The sequence below is a fragment of the Oncorhynchus masou genome, chromosome 30 (assembly GCF_036934945.1).
Source record: "Oncorhynchus masou masou isolate Uvic2021 chromosome 30, UVic_Omas_1.1, whole genome shotgun sequence".
Taxonomy (NCBI): Eukaryota; Metazoa; Chordata; class Actinopteri; order Salmoniformes; family Salmonidae; genus Oncorhynchus; species Oncorhynchus masou.
In genome coordinates this window covers 44,487,771-44,506,542 of record NC_088241.1, presented here as the reverse complement: position 1 = coordinate 44,506,542, position 18,772 = coordinate 44,487,771, and the positions used below count along the sequence as shown (strand labels likewise).

The 18,772-nt window shown below is 43.3% G+C and overlaps 1 protein-coding gene across 3 annotated transcripts in view; it reads left to right on the top strand.

Moving 5' to 3' along the window:
* Positions 1-18,772, top strand: part of LOC135522644 (partitioning defective 3 homolog) — a 581,006-nt gene that overhangs the window by 227,249 nt on the left and 334,985 nt on the right. For all 3 annotated transcript variants that reach the window (XM_064949098.1, XM_064949099.1, XM_064949097.1), the window contains exons 4-5: positions 334-530; positions 10,305-10,436. In XM_064949098.1, coding sequence (XP_064805170.1) covers positions 334-530; positions 10,305-10,436 — 329 coding nt within the window. The remainder of the gene's footprint in view (positions 1-333; positions 531-10,304; positions 10,437-18,772) is intronic.

Sequence of the window (18,772 nt, the reverse complement as noted above, 5' to 3'; positions counted from 1 at the left end):
CTCTCTCCCCTCTTTCTCTCTCTTTCCCCATTCTCTCTCGCCATCTCTTTCTGTCTCTCTCTCCCCTCTTTCTCTCTCTCTCTCTCCCCTCTTTCTCTCTCTCTCTCTCTCTCTCTCTCTCTCTCTCTCTCTCTCTCTCTCTCTCTCTCCCTGTCTCTCCCTCCTCTGTCTCTCTTTCCCCCTCTCTCTCTCTCTCTCTCTCTCTCTCTCTCTCTCTCTCCCCTCTGTCTCTCTCCCCCTGTCTCTCTCCCCCTGTCTCTCTCCCCTCTTTCTCTTTCTTTCTCTCCCCCTTCCTTCTCTCTTTGTTTCTCTCCCACTTCCTTCTCTCTCTAGACATGCCTCTCCATGTTCGGCGCAGTAGCGACCCCTCAATGGCGGGCCTTCCCCTGGGTGACCCACATACAGCACCGGAGGAACCATCCCGTAAGAACCCCACACGATGGTCCACCACGGCAGGCTTTCGCAAGCACAACCACCAACACAGCCACAGCCACAGCCAAAACACTGGGACCAACAGCCTGGAACGCAAGGTACAGTAACCCAAAACCTAGACTTATCCTAACACAGCCATAGCCAGAACACAGGGACCAAAAGCCTGGTACAGTACAGTGAACTATCCCAACCTCATGACCTAGGTCATGTCCAGTAGGGACAAAATGTTTTGTAACAGAGAGGTACTACTCATTTACAATGGTGCGCTGATGACAGCAATACAACAAATTCTATATGATCAATACAAATTAAATGAACTAAAAATTACAGAATCAACATGACAGCTTCAAACTTCACATTTTACATGAGATCCAAACATTTGCAATTCTCATTTAATTCATTAAACATTAAAGTCCTAAACTGCCCTAGAGGCACCCGAGAGTCAAGATGTAGGGAGTTTTGTAGGCTATTCCAAAAGTGGGGGGCATTCAAACTGAAGGCGGATTTACCTAGATCGGTTCGTACTAGTGGAACCTCAAGAGATAACCATCCCTGTGAATGGATTTGGTGTGTCATATTTTTACATTTTAACAGTGAAGTGAGGTAGGTCGGAAGCTTCTGTTGTAGAGCTTTATAAACAAAAAGCGAGTAATGAAGTGATGTACAGGACTTAAATGAGGACCAATAAAAAGTGTGTGTTTTTGTTGTCCATTTTGGTACGGGGTGCCCTACTGAACACGACTCTGGTAGTATCACCCTGCCTGAAATGTCATTCAGCTTCAAGGATGCAAATCCTTAACCCCTTAGTTAATCCTTTACCCAACACTTTTAGGAAGCAAACCCCTATTCTTTATTGAAAAGAATGAAGATCACAGCTTTGAGCATATATTCTTTGTTCTAATTTACTTTTGAGGGTCATCGGATGTTAACCAGAAGTGAATGTGAAAAGATTATTTTAGGGTTCATCCTCGCCGAAGCTTAAAAAAGAACAGCTAGGCCTATTAACTAGATCAAAATGGCTGCCGACAAGCCTTTAGTGCTTTGAAACAACTGATATTCCAAATGAGATGGAGGGAAGAAGGGGAAGATGGAGTGCTCAGAATGTGACACAGCAACCCTCGACATGATTAGAGCGTTGGCTGATAATCCTATTTAAAAGCACTTTAGTTGTCACCGGCGCCATAATCTTACTGCACGCCGCTCGTCGCTTCCAAGAGGCTACGGGGGGAAAAACGGAGACATAAATAATACATTTGTTATTGTACCTTTCATTTCGTGGCAGAATACAGACTTTTTTGGTTTAATATCATAGGCTTAAGCAGATGGAGTCAGTTGCATTGTTGCTAGATTTGCCTCTGTCTATTTTCATCTGTTAATGACTTGATGTTAAATACAGTATATTTAGCCCGCTCTGGCTATAGAATATTTCATCTTGGCAGAATGTTGAATCTAAAATGAAACACGCTAACAAAACATCAAAACTATTCATATTTTACCGACTAATTTCGGACCAAAACATATGGACAGAAAATGTACCATATTTTCAAAGACCCGTTGGCTTTGTCTACAACTACTTGATTTGAGCGTCGCACGCCATGTTCCACTCTTTATATTTGCTCTGTTTCCGATGACTCCAACAGATGAATCGTCTATTTTTCCTACATCATCTCAATATAGTGATATATAGCCGATGGGACTCTTGATTCATCAAGCTAGCACTGTAAAATCTTGACGTTCCTCAATGACTTTACAATGCATCTGTCAACTCTGCTCCCTCCTTTCCTCTCTCCCCTTAGCTAGCTAAGCCTCTGTGCTTAGCACCGAGCACTAAACAGGTTTAGCAGAGCCAGCAGTAAATATGTGCTCGACGATTTACAGCCTCTCTGGGTTTGTGTTTTCTGTGTCGTTTTATAAGTCGTAAAGAATTCAAGAGTGGACTCCTTTTGTCTCACGTCTGCCTGTGTTGTGCTGTGTGAACGGAGCACGGTTTGTGTGTTGTGACTGTGATGGTTATCACTGAGACCCGGGCGTCTCAATAGGCCTCTGACCCATATCTTTATGGCCCTGTCTGCACCCCTTCCCTTCCTTCAGCCTCTCTCTCCGGGCCTCCTTCCTCCTGTCCTTCCTCAGCCGTGGCCCTTGGTCACGCTGCGTTCAGCTCTAGTAAACCACATGGATTGTTTTAGCGTACAGTAGACATACAGGATCTCCCTCGGGAGTGTTGCCGGGCAGAACTTTGTGGAGTATCTAGTGCTTGGGCTGTGGTGGTCATGACATTTTGTCAGCCGATGATTGTCAAGCAAATAACTGCCGGTCTCACGGTAATTGACCGTTGATTAACATAAACACATTTGGCATCTCCAAGCTTCCACCCATAGCCTACAAGCCACTGATGATGTCCTTTCAAGTCAAATCAAATTTTACTGATCACATACACATGGTTAGCAGATGTTAATGTGAGTGTAGCGAAATGCTTGTGCTTCTTGTTCCGAATGTGCAGTAATATCTAACAATTTCACAACAACTACCTTTTACACACAAGTGTAAAGGAATTAATAAGAATATGTACATGTAAATATATGGATGAGCGATGGCCGAACGGCATAGGCAAGATGCAGTAGATGGTATAGAGTACAGTATATACATATGAGATTAGTAATGTAGGGTATGTAAACATTATATAAAGTGGCATTGTTTAAAGTGACTAGTGAGACATTTATTACATCCAATTTTTAATTATTAAAGTGGCTAGAGATTTGGGTCAGTATGTTGGCAGCTGCCACTCAATGTTAGTGATGGCTGTTTAACAGTCTGATGGCCTTGAGATAGAAGCTGTTTTTCAGTCTCTCTGTCCCAGTTTTGATGCACCTGTACTGACCTCGCCTTCTGGATGATAGCGGGGTGAACAGGCAGTGGTTCGGATTGTTGTTGTCCTTGGTGATCTTTTTGGCTTTCCTGTTTCATTGGGTGGTTTAGGTGTCCTGGAGGGCAGGTAGTTTGACCCTGGTGATGCGTTGTGCAGACCTCTACCCTCTGGAGAGCCTTACGGTTGTGGGCGGAGCTGTTGCCATACCAGGCCGTGATACAGCCCAACAGGAGGCTCTCGATTGTGCATCTGTAAAAGTTTGTGAGTGTTTTTGATGACAAGCCTAATTTCTTCAGCCTCCTGAGGTTGAAGAAGCACTGCTGCGCCTTCTTCACCACGCTGTCTGTGTGGGTGGACCAATTCAGTTTGTCCGTGATGTGTACGCCGAGGAACTTCAAACGTTCCACCTTCTCCACTACTGTCCCGTCGATGTGGATGGGGGGGGGGGGGGGGGGGGTGCTCCCTCTGCTGTTTCCTGAAGTCCACAATCATCTCCTTTGTTTTGTTGACATTAAGTGTGTGGTTATTTTCCTGACACCACACTCAGAGGGCCCTCACCTCCTCCCTGTAGGCCGTCTCGTCATTGTTGGTAATCAAGCCTACCACTGTAGTGTAGTCTGCAAACTTGATGATTGAGTCAGAGGCGTGCATGGGGAGTACAGGGAGTATAGGAGAGGGCTGAGAACGCACCATTGTGGGGCCCCAGTGTTGAGGATCAGCGGGGTGGAGATGTTGTTTCCTACCCTCACCACCTGGGGGCTGCCCGTCAGAAAGTCCAGGACCCAGTTGCACTGGGCGGGGTCGAGACCCAGGGTCAGCATTCTTACATAGGTATTCCTCTTGTCCAGATGGGTTAGGGCAGTGTGCAGTGTGATTGTGATTGCGTCTACTGTGGAGCTATTGGGGTGGGAAGCAAATTGGACTGGGTCTTGGGTGTCAGCTTGGGTGGAAGTGAAAAATCTCTCAAAGCATGATGACGGGAGTGAGTGCTACGGGGCGATAGTCATTTAGCTCAGCTGTGGGTTACACTAGTTAATTTAGCAGACAAGATTTGCTTAGAATTTTGTGGCATTATTTTATATTATTTAATAGTATGAAGGATACAATTGAAGAGAGCTGAATAAAATATCAAGGATATTTTCTCCAAACGATTTGAAGCCCATGTGGCTATTCTGTGATGAGTTGTGAACAAAGAAACAGGTATACTCCTGCTTCATTTAGAGTTGTGTCATTTTAGTTGTGATACAATCGTTGGGCTATATGTTCTGATTTTGAATACATTTCGTCAGCCAACAAGATGAATAGGCCTAGCGAACTGCAAAAGCCCTAGCCTATGTCAATTTACTATCCCCCATAGTACAAAAGTTTACCTATTCTGTGCGAGAAATAAGTATTCCAAACATAGTCTGGGACAGTTGTGGGATGCGATAGATCCCAAATTAATACAACCACTAGCATGAAAAAAACTGTTTTAAGCAATGAGCCTGACACAACAGATCAGGACATTGATAAACTATCCACACACCGCGGTAGGCTATGAGCACAAATGTTCCATTAGCAGGAAAACACCATTCTCAAAAGGGACCGCAAATGCGATTATAAAGGTGCATTTTTATGTGAAAATTATCTTCCCCAAACATGAAACGTACACACTGCGTGTGTATGCCAGTCAGGCTGTACGCCCATTGTAAAGAGGATTAATGTGGTTCATTTTAAGAAGTTATTTGGCCACCTTCATTGTGATACAAATCTTATCTGAACATATAGGCCTATGGGCTAGGCTACATGAGGTATATGACTATGATTTTAAAAAGTCACACAAAAAAAGGCATGTGCTGTTTCTTGCCTTAAGCTGGGCATCATACATAAGTGATAATATATAATTCACAAGTGATAGGCTTACATTGTCACCCATCAGACTATTCTTCATGTCATCTTGTTTGTACATATACTAAATAATGTACAGTACATGTCACTCCCTAACCTTAGAGAGACATTCTATTTCTCTATTTGGTTAGGTCAGGGTGTGATTTAGGGCGGGCATTCTTTGTTGTCTATTTCTTTGGTTTTGGCCGAGTATGGTTCCCAATCAGAGGCAGCTGTCTATCGTTGTCTCTGTTTGGGGATCATACTTAGGCAGCCCTTTTTCCCACTTTCTGTTGTGGGATCTTGTCTTTTTGTGTTGCATGGTTTTGCACTACTAGCTTTACATTTGTTGAGTTGTTTATTGTTTTTTGGTGGAACATTTCAAATGAAAGGAAAATGTACGCCTACCACGCTGCACCTTGGTCTTATTCCGACGACAGCCGTAACAGTACCAGTCAAAAGTTTGAACACACCTACTCATTCAAAGGTTTTTCTTTATTTTTACTATTTTATACATTGTAGAATAACAGTGAAGACATCAACACTATGAAATAACACATATGGAATAATGTAGTCAGCAAAAAGTGTGAAACAAATCTAAATATATTTTAGATTCTTCAAAGTAGCCTCCCTGTGCCTTGATGACAGCTTTGAACACTCTTGGTATTCTCTCAACCAGTTTCACCTGGAATGCTTTTCCAACAGTCTTGAAGGAGTTCCCACATATGCTGAGCACTTGTTGTCTGCTTTTCCTTCACTCTGTGGCCCAACTCATTCCAAATCATCTCAATTGGGTTGAGGTTGGTTGATTGTGGAGGCCAAGTCAACTGATGCAGCACTTCATCACTCTCCTTCTTGGTCAAAGAGCCCTTACACAGCCTGGAGGTGTGTTGGGTCATTGTCCTGTTGAAAAACAAATGATTGTCCCACTAAGCGCGAACCAGATGGGATGGTGTATCGCTGCAGAATGCTGTGGTAGCCATGCTGGTTAAGTGGGCCTTGAATTCTAAATAAATCACTGACAGTGTCACCAGACAAGCACCTGGGCTTGGGTGTGTCCCAGGGTAAATTCACCACTTCCCCATTAATTGAGGAGACTCTCCATGCAGACACACTGATAGATTTTGGTTGTGGCTGTTTTGCTTGTTTGTGTTGGCACCTTCAACACCCCTCATTATCACATTTATGCAGGCAACCACTCACTTACACTACTGATTATTGACTACACACACCATTATTAATTGTATTTAGTGTTTTTAGGATTAACAAAATATCAAAATATATTATCTCCACGTTGCCTCCCTTTTTGTTTTGAACTTCGAGATGGTTCATGACACTTCTAATTGGTGTCCTTGTTTTCTTTGCAGCAATTCGACCATGAAGGCCTGATTCATGCAGTCTCCTCTGATCAGTTGATGTTGAGATGTGTCTGTTACTTTAACTGTGAAGCATTTATTTGGGTTGCAATTTCTGAGGCTGGTAATGCTCATGAACTTATCTCCTACAGCAGAGAACTCTGGGTCTTCCTTTCCTGTGGTGGTCCTCATGAGAACCAGTTTCATCATAGCGCTCGATGGTTTTTGCAACTGCACTTGATGAAATGTTCAAAGTTTCTGAAATGTTCCGTATTCACTGACCTCCATGTCTTAAAGTAATGATGGACAGTATTGTTATATTTGCTTATTTGAGTTGTTCTTACCATAATATGGTCTTGGTATTTTACCAAATAGGGCTATCCTCTGTATACCACCCCTACCATGTCACAACACAACTGATTGGCTTAATTGAAGGAAAGAAATTCCTCAAATTAACTTTTAAATGCATTCCAGGTGACTACATACACTTAATGAAGCTGGTTGAGAGAATGCTAAAAGTGTGCAAAGCTGTCATCAAAACAAAGGTTGGCTCCTGTGAAGAATATCAAATATAAAAACAATTTTGATTTGTTTAACACTTTTTTTGGTTACTATATGATTCCATATGTGCTATTTCATAGTTTTGATGTCTTCACTATTCTACAATGTAGAAAATAGTACAACTAAAGTGAAACCCTTGAATGAGCAGGTGTGTTATAACTTTGAACTGTTACTGTATGTGTGAAATTTGTTTTGTTTAAAATGTACCGTTATCATGCACCTGTCTCGAAACGTGCAGGTGGAAAAATGTATGTCAAATGTATGTCATCTATGCACTTAAATATCGAATGGAGGACACTTTTCCCCTGGTTCATTTTCATGTCAACCAGGTAGGCTATACTCCTCTTGTAAATATAAGCAATGTTGAGAAATAAATATAGTAGGCCTAGCCTACAGAAAGCTGATGGGATCCTCTTCTTTTTAGTAGAGGCCATGACTCTGTTTTCTCATGTACAAGTGCATTCGGAAAGTATTCAGATATCTTGACTTTCTCCACATTTTGTTACATTACAGCCTTATTCTACAATTGATTCAATTGTTAGTTTTTTCATCATCAATCTACACACAATACAAAAACAGAAAAATCACATTTACATAAGTATTCAGACCCTTTACTCAGTGCTTTGTTGAAGCACCTTTGGCAGCGATTACAGCAGCGAGTCTTCTTGGGTATGATGCTACAAGCTTGGCACATCTGTATTTGGGGAGTTTCTCCCATTCTTCTCTGCAGATCCTGTCAAGCTCTGTCAGGTTGGATGGGGATCGTCGATGCACAGCTATTTTCAGGTCTCTCCAGAGATGTTCGATCAGGTTCAAGTCCGGCCTCTGGCTGGGCCACTCAAGGACATTCAGAGACTTGTCCCGAAGCCACTCCTGTGTTGTCTTGGCTGTGTGCGTAGGGTCATTATCCTGTTGGAAGGTGAACCTTTGCCCCAGTCTGAGGTCCTGAGCATTCTGGAACAGGTTTTCATCAAGGATCTATCCGTTTTTCCGTAACCCTGTTCATCTTTCTCTCTATCCTGACTTGTTTCCCAGTCCCTGCCGCTGAAAAACATCTGCAGAGCATGATGCTGCCACCCCCATGCTTCACCTTAAGGATGGTGTCAGGTTTCCTCCAGACGTGGCGCTTGGCATTAAGGCCAAAGAGTTCAATCTTGGTTTCATCAGATCAGAGAATCTTGTTTCTCATGGTCTGAGATTCTTTAGGTTCCTTTTGGCAAACTCCAAGAGGGCTGTCTTGTGCCTTTTACTGAGGAGTGGATTCCGTCTGTCCACTCAACCATAAAGGCCTGATTGGTGGAGTGCTGCAGAAATGGTTGTCCTTCTGGAAGGTTCCCCCATCTTCACAGCGGAACTCTGGAGCTCTGTCAGAGTGATCATCATGTTCTTGGTCACCTCCCTGACTCAAGGCCCTTCTCCCTCGATTGTTCAGTTTGGCCGGGTGGCCAGCTCTAGGAAGAGTCTTGGTGGTTCCAAACTTCGTCCATGTATGAATGATGAAAGACACTGTGTTCTTGGAGGACCTTCAATGCTGCAGACATTTTTTGGTACCCTTCCCCAGATATGTGCCTCGTCACAATCCTGTCTCTGAGCTCTACGGACAATTCCTTCATCCTCTTTGCTCGGTTTTTGCTCTGACATGCACTGTCAACTGTGAGACCATATTAAGACAGGTGTGGCTTTTCAAATCATGTCTAGTCAATTGAATTTACCAAAGGTGGACTCCTATCAAGTTTTACAAACATCTCAATGATGATCAATGGAAACAGCATGCACCAGAGCTCAATTTCTAGTCTCATAGCAAAGGGTATGAATCCTTTTGTAAATCTGTTTTTTACATTTAGTACATTTGCAAAAATGTCTAAAAACCTGTTTTCACTTCGTCATTATGGGGTATTGTGTGTAGATTGCTGAGAAATTGCTTTTATTTAATCAGCTTTAGAATAAGGCTGTAACGTAACAAAATGTCAAGGGGTCTGAATAGTTTCGAAAGGCACTGTAATTGTGTAGCGTATTGAAAAGTTGTGCAACATTGCCATTTGCATTGATGTCAGAGTGATTAGAAGGACAATAGAGTGCTGAGTACCAGGGAGGTTGCGAGTTTGGTAGGTATCTAATGACCGTCAGCAGCATCAGAGCTTGGAGAAGCCTAGTTACCGTGACTAAACGGTCATGTGGAATTTGATTGCCTTCATGACTGCCGGTGTGGCGATATAACGGTCACCGTAACAGCCCCTATCCAGCGCATGTTGTCCTGACCAACATAGTGACGGAGCAGCTGTGGGTCGGCCACGCTGGTCTAGACTGGTCTGACAGTCTGTAGCCACCAGCGGTATCACACAAAGGACAGGCACCACACACAAACACATGTGCTGCCTGAAGCCAACAGCAGCCTTGGTCTATAGGTTTTCTAGGCCGAGACTGGCCTGACATGTCTGTCTGGACTGTGACCCCCCCCCCCCTCTACCTGTGTTTGCTCTATAAACTCAAACAAATGGAGATCTAATTAGCATAGCCTGTGGGTGTTTGATTTCACCTTCACAGGAAATGTTTTCGAGAGGTTCTTAATTCTCTTTGCGTACCAAAGGGCACCATATTCCCTAAACAGTGCACTACCCATAGGGCTCCAGTCAAAGGTTGGTGCAGTATGTTGGGAATAGTGTGCCATTTGGGATGCACACTCAATATGATAGCAGAGCTAAGCTGTGGTCCAAGGCGCCAATCGGCTCCCGGTGACGTGGCCAGGCTATTAGTGACAATAATTTAGCATCTATGTGTGTACTGGGATAGGAATGAACTGTATCAGTGTGTGGCTCATCGCCAAGATAAGCTAGACTACCTGCCAATCACATTACAGCTATTTAACAGCATCACAATCTCATCTGTCATGTCAGCATGGAATTGCTTAGCGCAAAGTAGCGCTGGACGATGTGCACTTCATCATACTTTGGAGACGTAGTACATGTACAATATAATGTATGTGTTTGTGTGAATACTAACAGATGATTATAGTGTGACTTTGTGTGTTAAACGTTGTCTCTCCATGTCTGCAGGGAAAATTAGGATGTGTTTGTGGACTTGTATCGAATGCTATTGTTGTAGTACAGTACACTGCATATACTGTGTATCAATCAAATGCTTTTGTTTCATTACAGTATACTGCATGTACTGTGCATCAAAATGTGGTGTTAAACATTGCCTCTCCTCTGTGTGTGCATGGTAAGGATGTAGATGCGTACCGGAGTCTCCCTCGTGATTCAGCAGTTTGGGCCACCCAGTTCCAGAGAGAGACTGCCCGCTCCTCACTCAGTGCCAACCACCCCATGGTGGACCGTTGGCTGGACAGACAGGATCAGGTAGGACCATACACACACACACACACACACACACACAGAGTAATAGATAACTAGAAAAACTATCCAGACAACTTTGGCCCTAACCCTAGTGTTACAACAACATCTACATTACTGATGTTCCATCAGCCAGCCAGCTCTGGCCCTTAACCCCGGGGTTCGTTTACATTCGTTTTCATTGTGCTTTCAATGGAGCTTTCAGAGTCCAACATTGCAGTATTTCTGTTTTACAGTATGTCTGTTTTTTTTGTCTCTCGTTTTGACTGACTGGTCTTCCTACTGAAGGATGAGAGAAAAAGGAAAAGGGCTTGAAATAGTGGAACTTAAATACAATGGCAGACAGTCTCTGTGGAGCTCATAAATGACCTTGAAGGTGTGGGCCAAGTAGCTCTCGATCCTCGCTCGATGGGAAAGTATTTATTCCATCTCTGTCTTTCACACTTTCCTGCCGCTTCTGCTATTTCATTGTCTGCCTGTCTGTCGATACATCAGTCGCCTGGCTGCTGGGACTGTGTGGGAGGTGTTTAAATGATCCTCCGCCACAAAAAGAGATGGAAAGAAGAGAGAGTGACAGGGAGAGAGAGTGAGACATAAGTTTGCAGCTAGGCATTTGTTTGTTACTGCATATTAATGAATATTAGATGTTTCATCACTAGAACAGCTAAAGCACTAATTTGGACTACTCATGAATTGAATTGTTTTATTACTCCGCCATTTTGAATTATTCCCCCCTCCGTCCTTGACTTTTCCTTAATAAGTTCAATAAACACACTGCAGTTGTTTTGAATCTTAATGTCACAGACAGAAGTGGAGTTATAACTAGTTTTAAGAGGGCATGTCATTTTTTTCAGTAGTTGTCCCCCGCTGCGCCTCCTTCCGACAGTAGGGCCTGCTACGCTCCTTCTCCTGACAGTGAAGGTGCTGTGCCAAGTTGATTATCACCCTGATAATTGCCTCAAAATTGAATCTATACTTGACCTGTACCGAAACTAATTTCCACACAAACAGTGCATTGGTAAAGTATTCAGACCCCTTGACTTTTTCTACATTATCTTACGTTACAGCCTTAATTTAAAATGGATTAAATAGTTTTTTCCCCTCTCTCATCAATCTACTCACAACACCCCATAATGACAAAGCAAAACCAGGTTTTTAGACATTTTTGAAAATGTGTAACATTTTTAAAACTGAAATCACATTTACATAAGTATTCAGACCCTTTACCCAGTACTTTGTTGACGCAACTTTGGCAGCGATTACAGCCTTGAGTCTTCTTGGCTATGAAGCTACATGCTTGGCACACCTGTATTTGGGGAGTTTCTCCCATTCTTCTCTGAAGATCCTCTCAAGCTCCGTAAGGATGGATGGGGAGCATCGCTGCACAGCTATTTTCAGGTCTTTCCATAGATGTTCGATTGGGTTCAAGTCCGTGCTCTGATTAGGCCACTCAAGGTCATTCAGGGACTTGTCCCGAAACCACTCCTGTATTGTCTTGGCTGTGTGCTTAGGGTAATTGTCCTATTGGAAGATGATCCTTTGCCCCTGTCTGAGGTCTTGAGAGCTCTGGAGCAGGTTTTCATCAAGGATCTCACTTTATTTGGGCCGTTCATCTTTCCCTCAATCCTGACTAGTCTCCCAGTCTCTGCCGCTGAAAAACATCCCAACAGCGTGCTGCCACCACCATGGTGCCAGGTGTCCTCCAGACGTGACACTTGGCTTTCAGGCCTAAGGTTTTAATCTTGGTTTCATCAGACCATAGAATCTTGTTTCTCATGGTTTGAGAGTCTTTAGGTGCCTTTTGGCAAAGCTTCATGTGGGCTGTCATGTCCCTTTTACTGAGGAGTGGCTTCCATCTGGCCACTCTACCATAAAGGCCTGATTGGTGGAGTGAAGCGTGCATGTTTGATAACAAACTATAGTTTTGGCAAGTCGGTTAGGACATCTACTTTGTGTTTGACACAAGCCATTTTTTCAACAATTGTTTACAGACAAATTATTTGATTTATAATTCACTGTATCACGATTTCAGTGGGTCAGAAGTTTACATACACTAAGTTGACTGTGCCTTTAAACAGTTTGGAAAATTCCCGAAAATTGTGTCATGGCTTTAGAAGTGTCTGATAGGCTAATTGGCATCATTGGAGGTGTACCTGTGGATGTATTTCAAGGCAAACCTTTTCTCAGTGCCTCTTTGCTTGACATCATGGGGAAATCAAATGAAATCAGCCAAGACCTCAGAAAAAAAATTGTAGACCTCCACAAGTCTGGTTCATCCTTAGGAGCAATTTCCAAACACCTGAAGGTACCACGTTCATCTGTACAAACAATAGTACGTAAGTATAAACACCATAGGACCACGCAGCCGCCATACCGCTCAGGAAGGAGACACTTTCTGTCTCCTAGAGATGAATGTACTTTGGTGTGAAAAGGGCAAATCAATCCCAGAACAACAGCAGAGGACCTTGCTGGAGGAAACCGATACAAAAGTATCTATATCCACAGTAAAATGAGTCCTACGATAACCTGAAAGGCAGCTCAGCAAGGAAGAAGCCACTACTCCAAAACAGACTTAAAAAAGCCAGACCACGGTTTGCAACTGCACATGGGGACAAAGATCGTACTGATGAAACAAAAATATAACTATATATTATAGAACTATAATGACCATCGTTATGTTTGGAGGAAAAGGGGGGAAGCTTGCAAGCCGAAGAACACCATCCCAACCGTGAGGCACGGGGGTGGCAGCATCATGTTGTGGGGGTGCTTTTCTGCAGGAGAGACTGATGCACATCACAAAATAGATGGCATCATGAGGTAGGAAAATTATGTGGATATATTGGTGATTCAGTCAGGAAGTTAACCATCCCAACCTTGAGGCACGGGGGTGGCAGCATCATGCTGTGGGGGTGCTTTTCTGCAGGAGGGACTGATGCACTTAAAATGGGTCTTCCAAATGGACAATGACCCCAAGCATAATTCTAAAGTTGTGGCAAAATGGCTTGGAGTGGAGTATTGCAGTGACCATCACAAGGCCCTGACCTCAATCCTATAGAACATCTGTGGGCAGAACTGAAAAAGCATGTGTAAGCAAGGAGACCAACAAACCTGACTCAGTTACACCAGATCTGTCAGGACGAATCGGCCAAAATTCACCCAACTTATTGTGGGAAGCTTGTGGAAGGCTACCCAAAATGTTTGACCCAAGTTAAACAATTTAAAGGCAATGCTACCAAATACTAATTGAGTGTATGTAAACTTCTGACCCACTGGGAATGTGATGAAATAAATAAAATCTGAAATAAATAATTATCTCAAATATTATTCTGACCTTCCACATTCTTAAAATAAAGTGGTGATCCTAACTTACCTTAGACAGGGATTTTTTACTAGTATTAATGTCAGGTATTGTGAAAAACTGAGTTTAAATGTATTTGGCTTAGGTGTATGTAACTTCTGACTTCAACTGTATGTAATTAGGGTATTTCCAAAACCCTTTTTCCGCCTTGTCGTTATGGGGTATTGTGTGTAGATTGATGAAACAAGAAAAAGTCATCCATTTTAGAATAAGGCTGTAACTTAACAAAATGTAGAAAAGGGGAAGGGGTCTGAATACTTTCTGAATGCACTTTATGCTTTCTGTTTCATAGTCGTAACAAACGAACTCCTCGACTACAATTGATTGATCCCCTGAATTTTGGTGTTTTTTGGTTTGGGTTTTTACATATAGCATACAGTAAAATAAACGAATGAAAATGCTATTGTGTTATAATAGTTTTTTCTAACATAACCAAATGAATGTTGTTGTGTTAGCATATATGAAATGTATTAATTGCACTGTTAGACTGTTGCAATCAGAATGACTGCTTGTGAGCTCAGTGGTTCTGGTGTTAAATCTATTGCACTTATATAGGCCTAAACAAAGGCTTCCAAAATGGCTGTAATTACAGGGCAGAACGGATCAAATGGACATGTTTACATATTACTGAGACTCGCTGCCACTCTAATCGGTCCCATATATATATTTAATTGTTTGTGAACTTCTACCACATATCACTTAAACAGGACAGGACTCTCACTTAGGCGTGCAACAAATATAGCCACTTATTCCCTACATAGTGCACTACTTTTGACAAGGGTCCATAGGTCTCTGGTCAAAGGTAGTGCACTATGTAGTAGGGAATATGATGCCATTTGGCCCAGATAGAGTAGGCCAGCTTGCCTTGCATTGCCCTGCCGGATCCAATCCCGCCTTGGGTTATGCATCATCATTAAGGAGAGCCATCTTGCATGGAGAAGCCAATCAGCTCTCCCAGTGGGGGCTGTTTTTCTGGAGCTTTCTGATCCAGTGGAGCAGTCCCTCAGTCAGAGCCCCCACCAGCCCAGGCATAACTGACAGAGTCATCCATTTGGAGTCCACACCACCATTACGGCTGCATTGTGACCCAGATGAGCTGTCACATGCAAGGACCTCCAGCAGTACTCCAATTTCCAGGCCCTCTGACTCCTCATTTCATCCAGCCTCTATCATGCATTGTGATGTTGCCCTGGCTGATGGGTGAAACCACATTAGAATACAGACCCCAACTGCCCCTCCTCCCTCCATCCCTTCTTCCTGTCTTCCACTTCAACCCCCATCCCCACCTTCTCCACCATTCCTTCTCCTCCCAGGGAAAGTAGTGATGTGGAATGACGGGGTCCATTCCTAAACAGGTGGCGGCATTGGCTTCTGGGATTCATCCTACTGCATTAGACCAGTGTCTTTACACGTTCCGCCTGCCTCCACATTCCACACGAGTCACGCCAAGCAGCAACATAGCCAAAAACCAGTCAGGCCCACTCCACTTTATCCCAACCCCACCATCAGACTCTCCTCTCTGGGTTAACTAGAGGCTGTGGCAGCCTGAGTGCTCTGGGGCATAGAGTAGGATGGGCGTCAGGAAAATGGAGGGCCTTGCTGAAGCAGTCACTGTTTGTGACTTACACTATTGATTTATGCATCATATTTTTATTGCATCTTAATATCAGTGTTGAGGCTTGTTTTATGATGCTGGAGGAAGCTCCTCGTTTATGACGATGGCTCCAGAATCACCTCAATGAATTGCTGGTTTAAACACGCTGTTGATACAGTGAACCTACATACAACTGGTGTTATTGCCTACAGTATACTGCACAATGTCTTAATTCAGCGGAGGAGGTTGCATCTCTACCTGGGTTGAAATCACATTCATTGTCAGGGTTTTTATCGTCTTAGCAATCAGCCTCTCTCCCTTTGTTATGATATCTGTCCTTGTTTCTCAGTGATGGCCGTGTGGTTGCCAATGTTTTATCTCAAGGCCCGAGATAAAAATATGGTTCATTAAAACATCACACTGTTATGATCAGCAAAGCTGAGTGGAGATAATGAGTACGCACCCACGCACACACACACACACACACCTATACACGCCCGCCCGCACACACACACACACACAAAAACATACTCACACACACACAAAAACACACTCACACACACAGACACAAAAACACACACACACACACACACACAAAAACACACACACACACACACACACATACACACAAAAAAACTCACACACACACAAACATACACAAAGGAAATAAAATAAGTGAAATTAAAGCAATTATTTGTTTATCATGATGTATTTATCTGATGTCTGTTATTCTTCCTCTTAAATAATCAACCGCTTTTCTTACTCTGGATTCAATGAGATAATATTTCTGCATTACATCTTTAGTAGATCAGTTAATATTGAGATGTTACATAAAAGCACAGTGTTTCACAGATCATCTTTAAATTGTTGTTTTGAAGGTCGGAAATGTTGCTTTTAATCGTGTCCTCACAGTTTCCTCTGTGCCCTTTAATTGTCCCTGGCTTCTTAACAAATGGCACTCTATTCCCTACATAGTGCACACCTTTTGACCAAAGCCCTGGTCGAAAGTAGTGTGCTATATAGGGAATAGGGGGCCATTTGGGACGAGGGCCCCAGTCTGTTGAACAACTTACACTCCGTTCCGCTGTGTCCTGAACCATTTTCGTATAAAGTGCCACTTTATAATGCATTTTTAATCAGCCCTTCCTTCCCACTCTTATTATGAATTAGAGATGCTGTTCTATTCTGTTCAGTCAGACACGGACACAGAGGCGTTGTGTGGCTCCTCTACTCTCCCTTCAAGAAGCAACCGACTGGGCCTGCATCACAAATGGCACTCTATTCCCTAAATAGCACAAACTTAGGGTTTTGGTCAAAAGTAGTGCCATATGTAGGTAATTGGGTGTTATTTGGGACATATACTGGCCCTTTAGAGTGGTCATGAAGCAAGAGAATGGCCCTTTAAAATAGGTCACTTTCCTCAGATATGGGAAGGGATAGATTTCTGTTAAAACAGCAGGAATTTATAACTATGCTAAAGTATAGCTCACTTTTGTTGAATGTGATTTGTTTGTCTGTGTCTATGCCTCTGTGTACTCTAAATTTGCACACATGCTTTGCTTTTGTGGCTATACAGTACAGCAGTGTCAAATGCTTCCATCCAGGCCCTTGGGAAGCACTTCCCAGAGCATTATGTAGAGCTTATTGTAAATCGCATCTCTTTATCAAGCCATAAACGCCAAGGCCTTATGAGTTATTCTTTAAATAAACAGCTGTCGTTAACGCTGCCCCATTATCCCTGTTGATGAATGCTAATGGGATCTACTGACTTGCAGAGTGTAGAGGGAGAGGGAGAGGGAGAAAGAAAGAGCGAGAGATAGCCTGGCTGAGTGCTTCTCCTTCACAGTGGCTCAGACTGTCTGACAGCCTTTATGAACTCTACACAGGGGTGGGACTAACACACGGTGTCAATAATGTACATATTCAACCCAATCACATCTCGGTTAAGGGCCCACGGAAGGATCAGCCTAACTTTGAAATTGTGCATTTAAATATGTTAGGAAGTATAAAACAAACTATTAGTCCGTCCATCCTTCCTCTCTGACTGTCCAGCCCTTCAGTGGTCATATAGATACAGTGTTAAATGAAGGGCGAGAGAGCCAAAAGAAAGAGGAGAATCTGATAGAAGCTTTGGTCAGAGTGCCAGCCAGGAGAATGTTCATGTGCTTTGCTCTTGAATGGAGCTGCACCACCTTGCGGGGTTTATTTAGTCCTTTCTGAAAACAAAATGCTCCCCTGCCCTGCTGTCTGCATGAGCGAGTAGTGAGACGGATGGTCTCAGGTCACGTTTGTTTCATTATTTCCCCTAGTAGATCAAAGACGCTTAATTTAATAAAGAATAATCTAATGTTTCAGCGTCCATACTGGCATCTCTCTAGGCATTAACCTTTGTATGTTGGAGAGTTATTTAGTATGGGTACACCATAGTGGACTTGAATATGGCCTTTCACTCCAATTGTTCGTGGTCGAGAAAGTTACCGGGCCATCGGAGGTTGAAATGAACATTTACTTAGTTAAGGTGGTCAGATATGTTATGAGGTTAAGTATGGGTTGTTGTGGAGCCCACACAGCCTGAGAACCCTATGGCATGCTGCAGGCACTGTTAGCTCAGTCAGGTGCAACCAGAGCAGATGAAATACTTTACACATAACAGGCAGCATTTACTGAATGGAACCTTTTACTGGATGCTATGGAAACAGGTGAATCACAGTCTTCTCCTACCTCCTCCTCTTCTCCCCTTTGTCTATACATACCCCCTCCTCGAACTGTACCACCCTTCCCCCTCTCTTTCCATCTCTGTTCTGTCTCAATATGCAATATATCGGTTTCTCTATTAGCTGAGTGTAACCTTTCCCTGGCCCTGCAGATGTAGGTGTGTGTTGCATAGAGAATTGTAATTACAGGTGGTGTGTGGTTGCACAGGGATTCTTTGGCAGCGCAATCGGTGGTGTGTGTGTGTGTGTGTGTGTGTGTGTGTGTGTGTGTGTGTGTGTGTGTGTGTACAGTTTGTGCGTGTTTGCACGCCTTTTCATGTGTATGTGTGTGTCTTTGTGCGTGTGTGTGTCTCTGTGTGTGTGGGTGTGTCTGTGTGTGTGTTCACGATCAGCTGATCTATCAGGATGGATATGTGATGAGCGGCAGGTCATGGGGAGGTATACTGCAGAGATATTGGGAGTGAAGAGGGAGGATGCTCCCACATTCCAAACCAATGAAGTCAATTATTGGTTGGTATCTAGTGTCTACAAAGCAGGGTTTGCACTTGTCCCGTAGCTCTCACTTCATTTAGTGTGAAGCAGACAAAAGGAATTACATTTTCTGTCAGTAAAGACTTGCCAAATGTGCTCACACTCCCTTTCTCTCTTTCTCTCTCTATCTCTCTCGCTCTCTCTC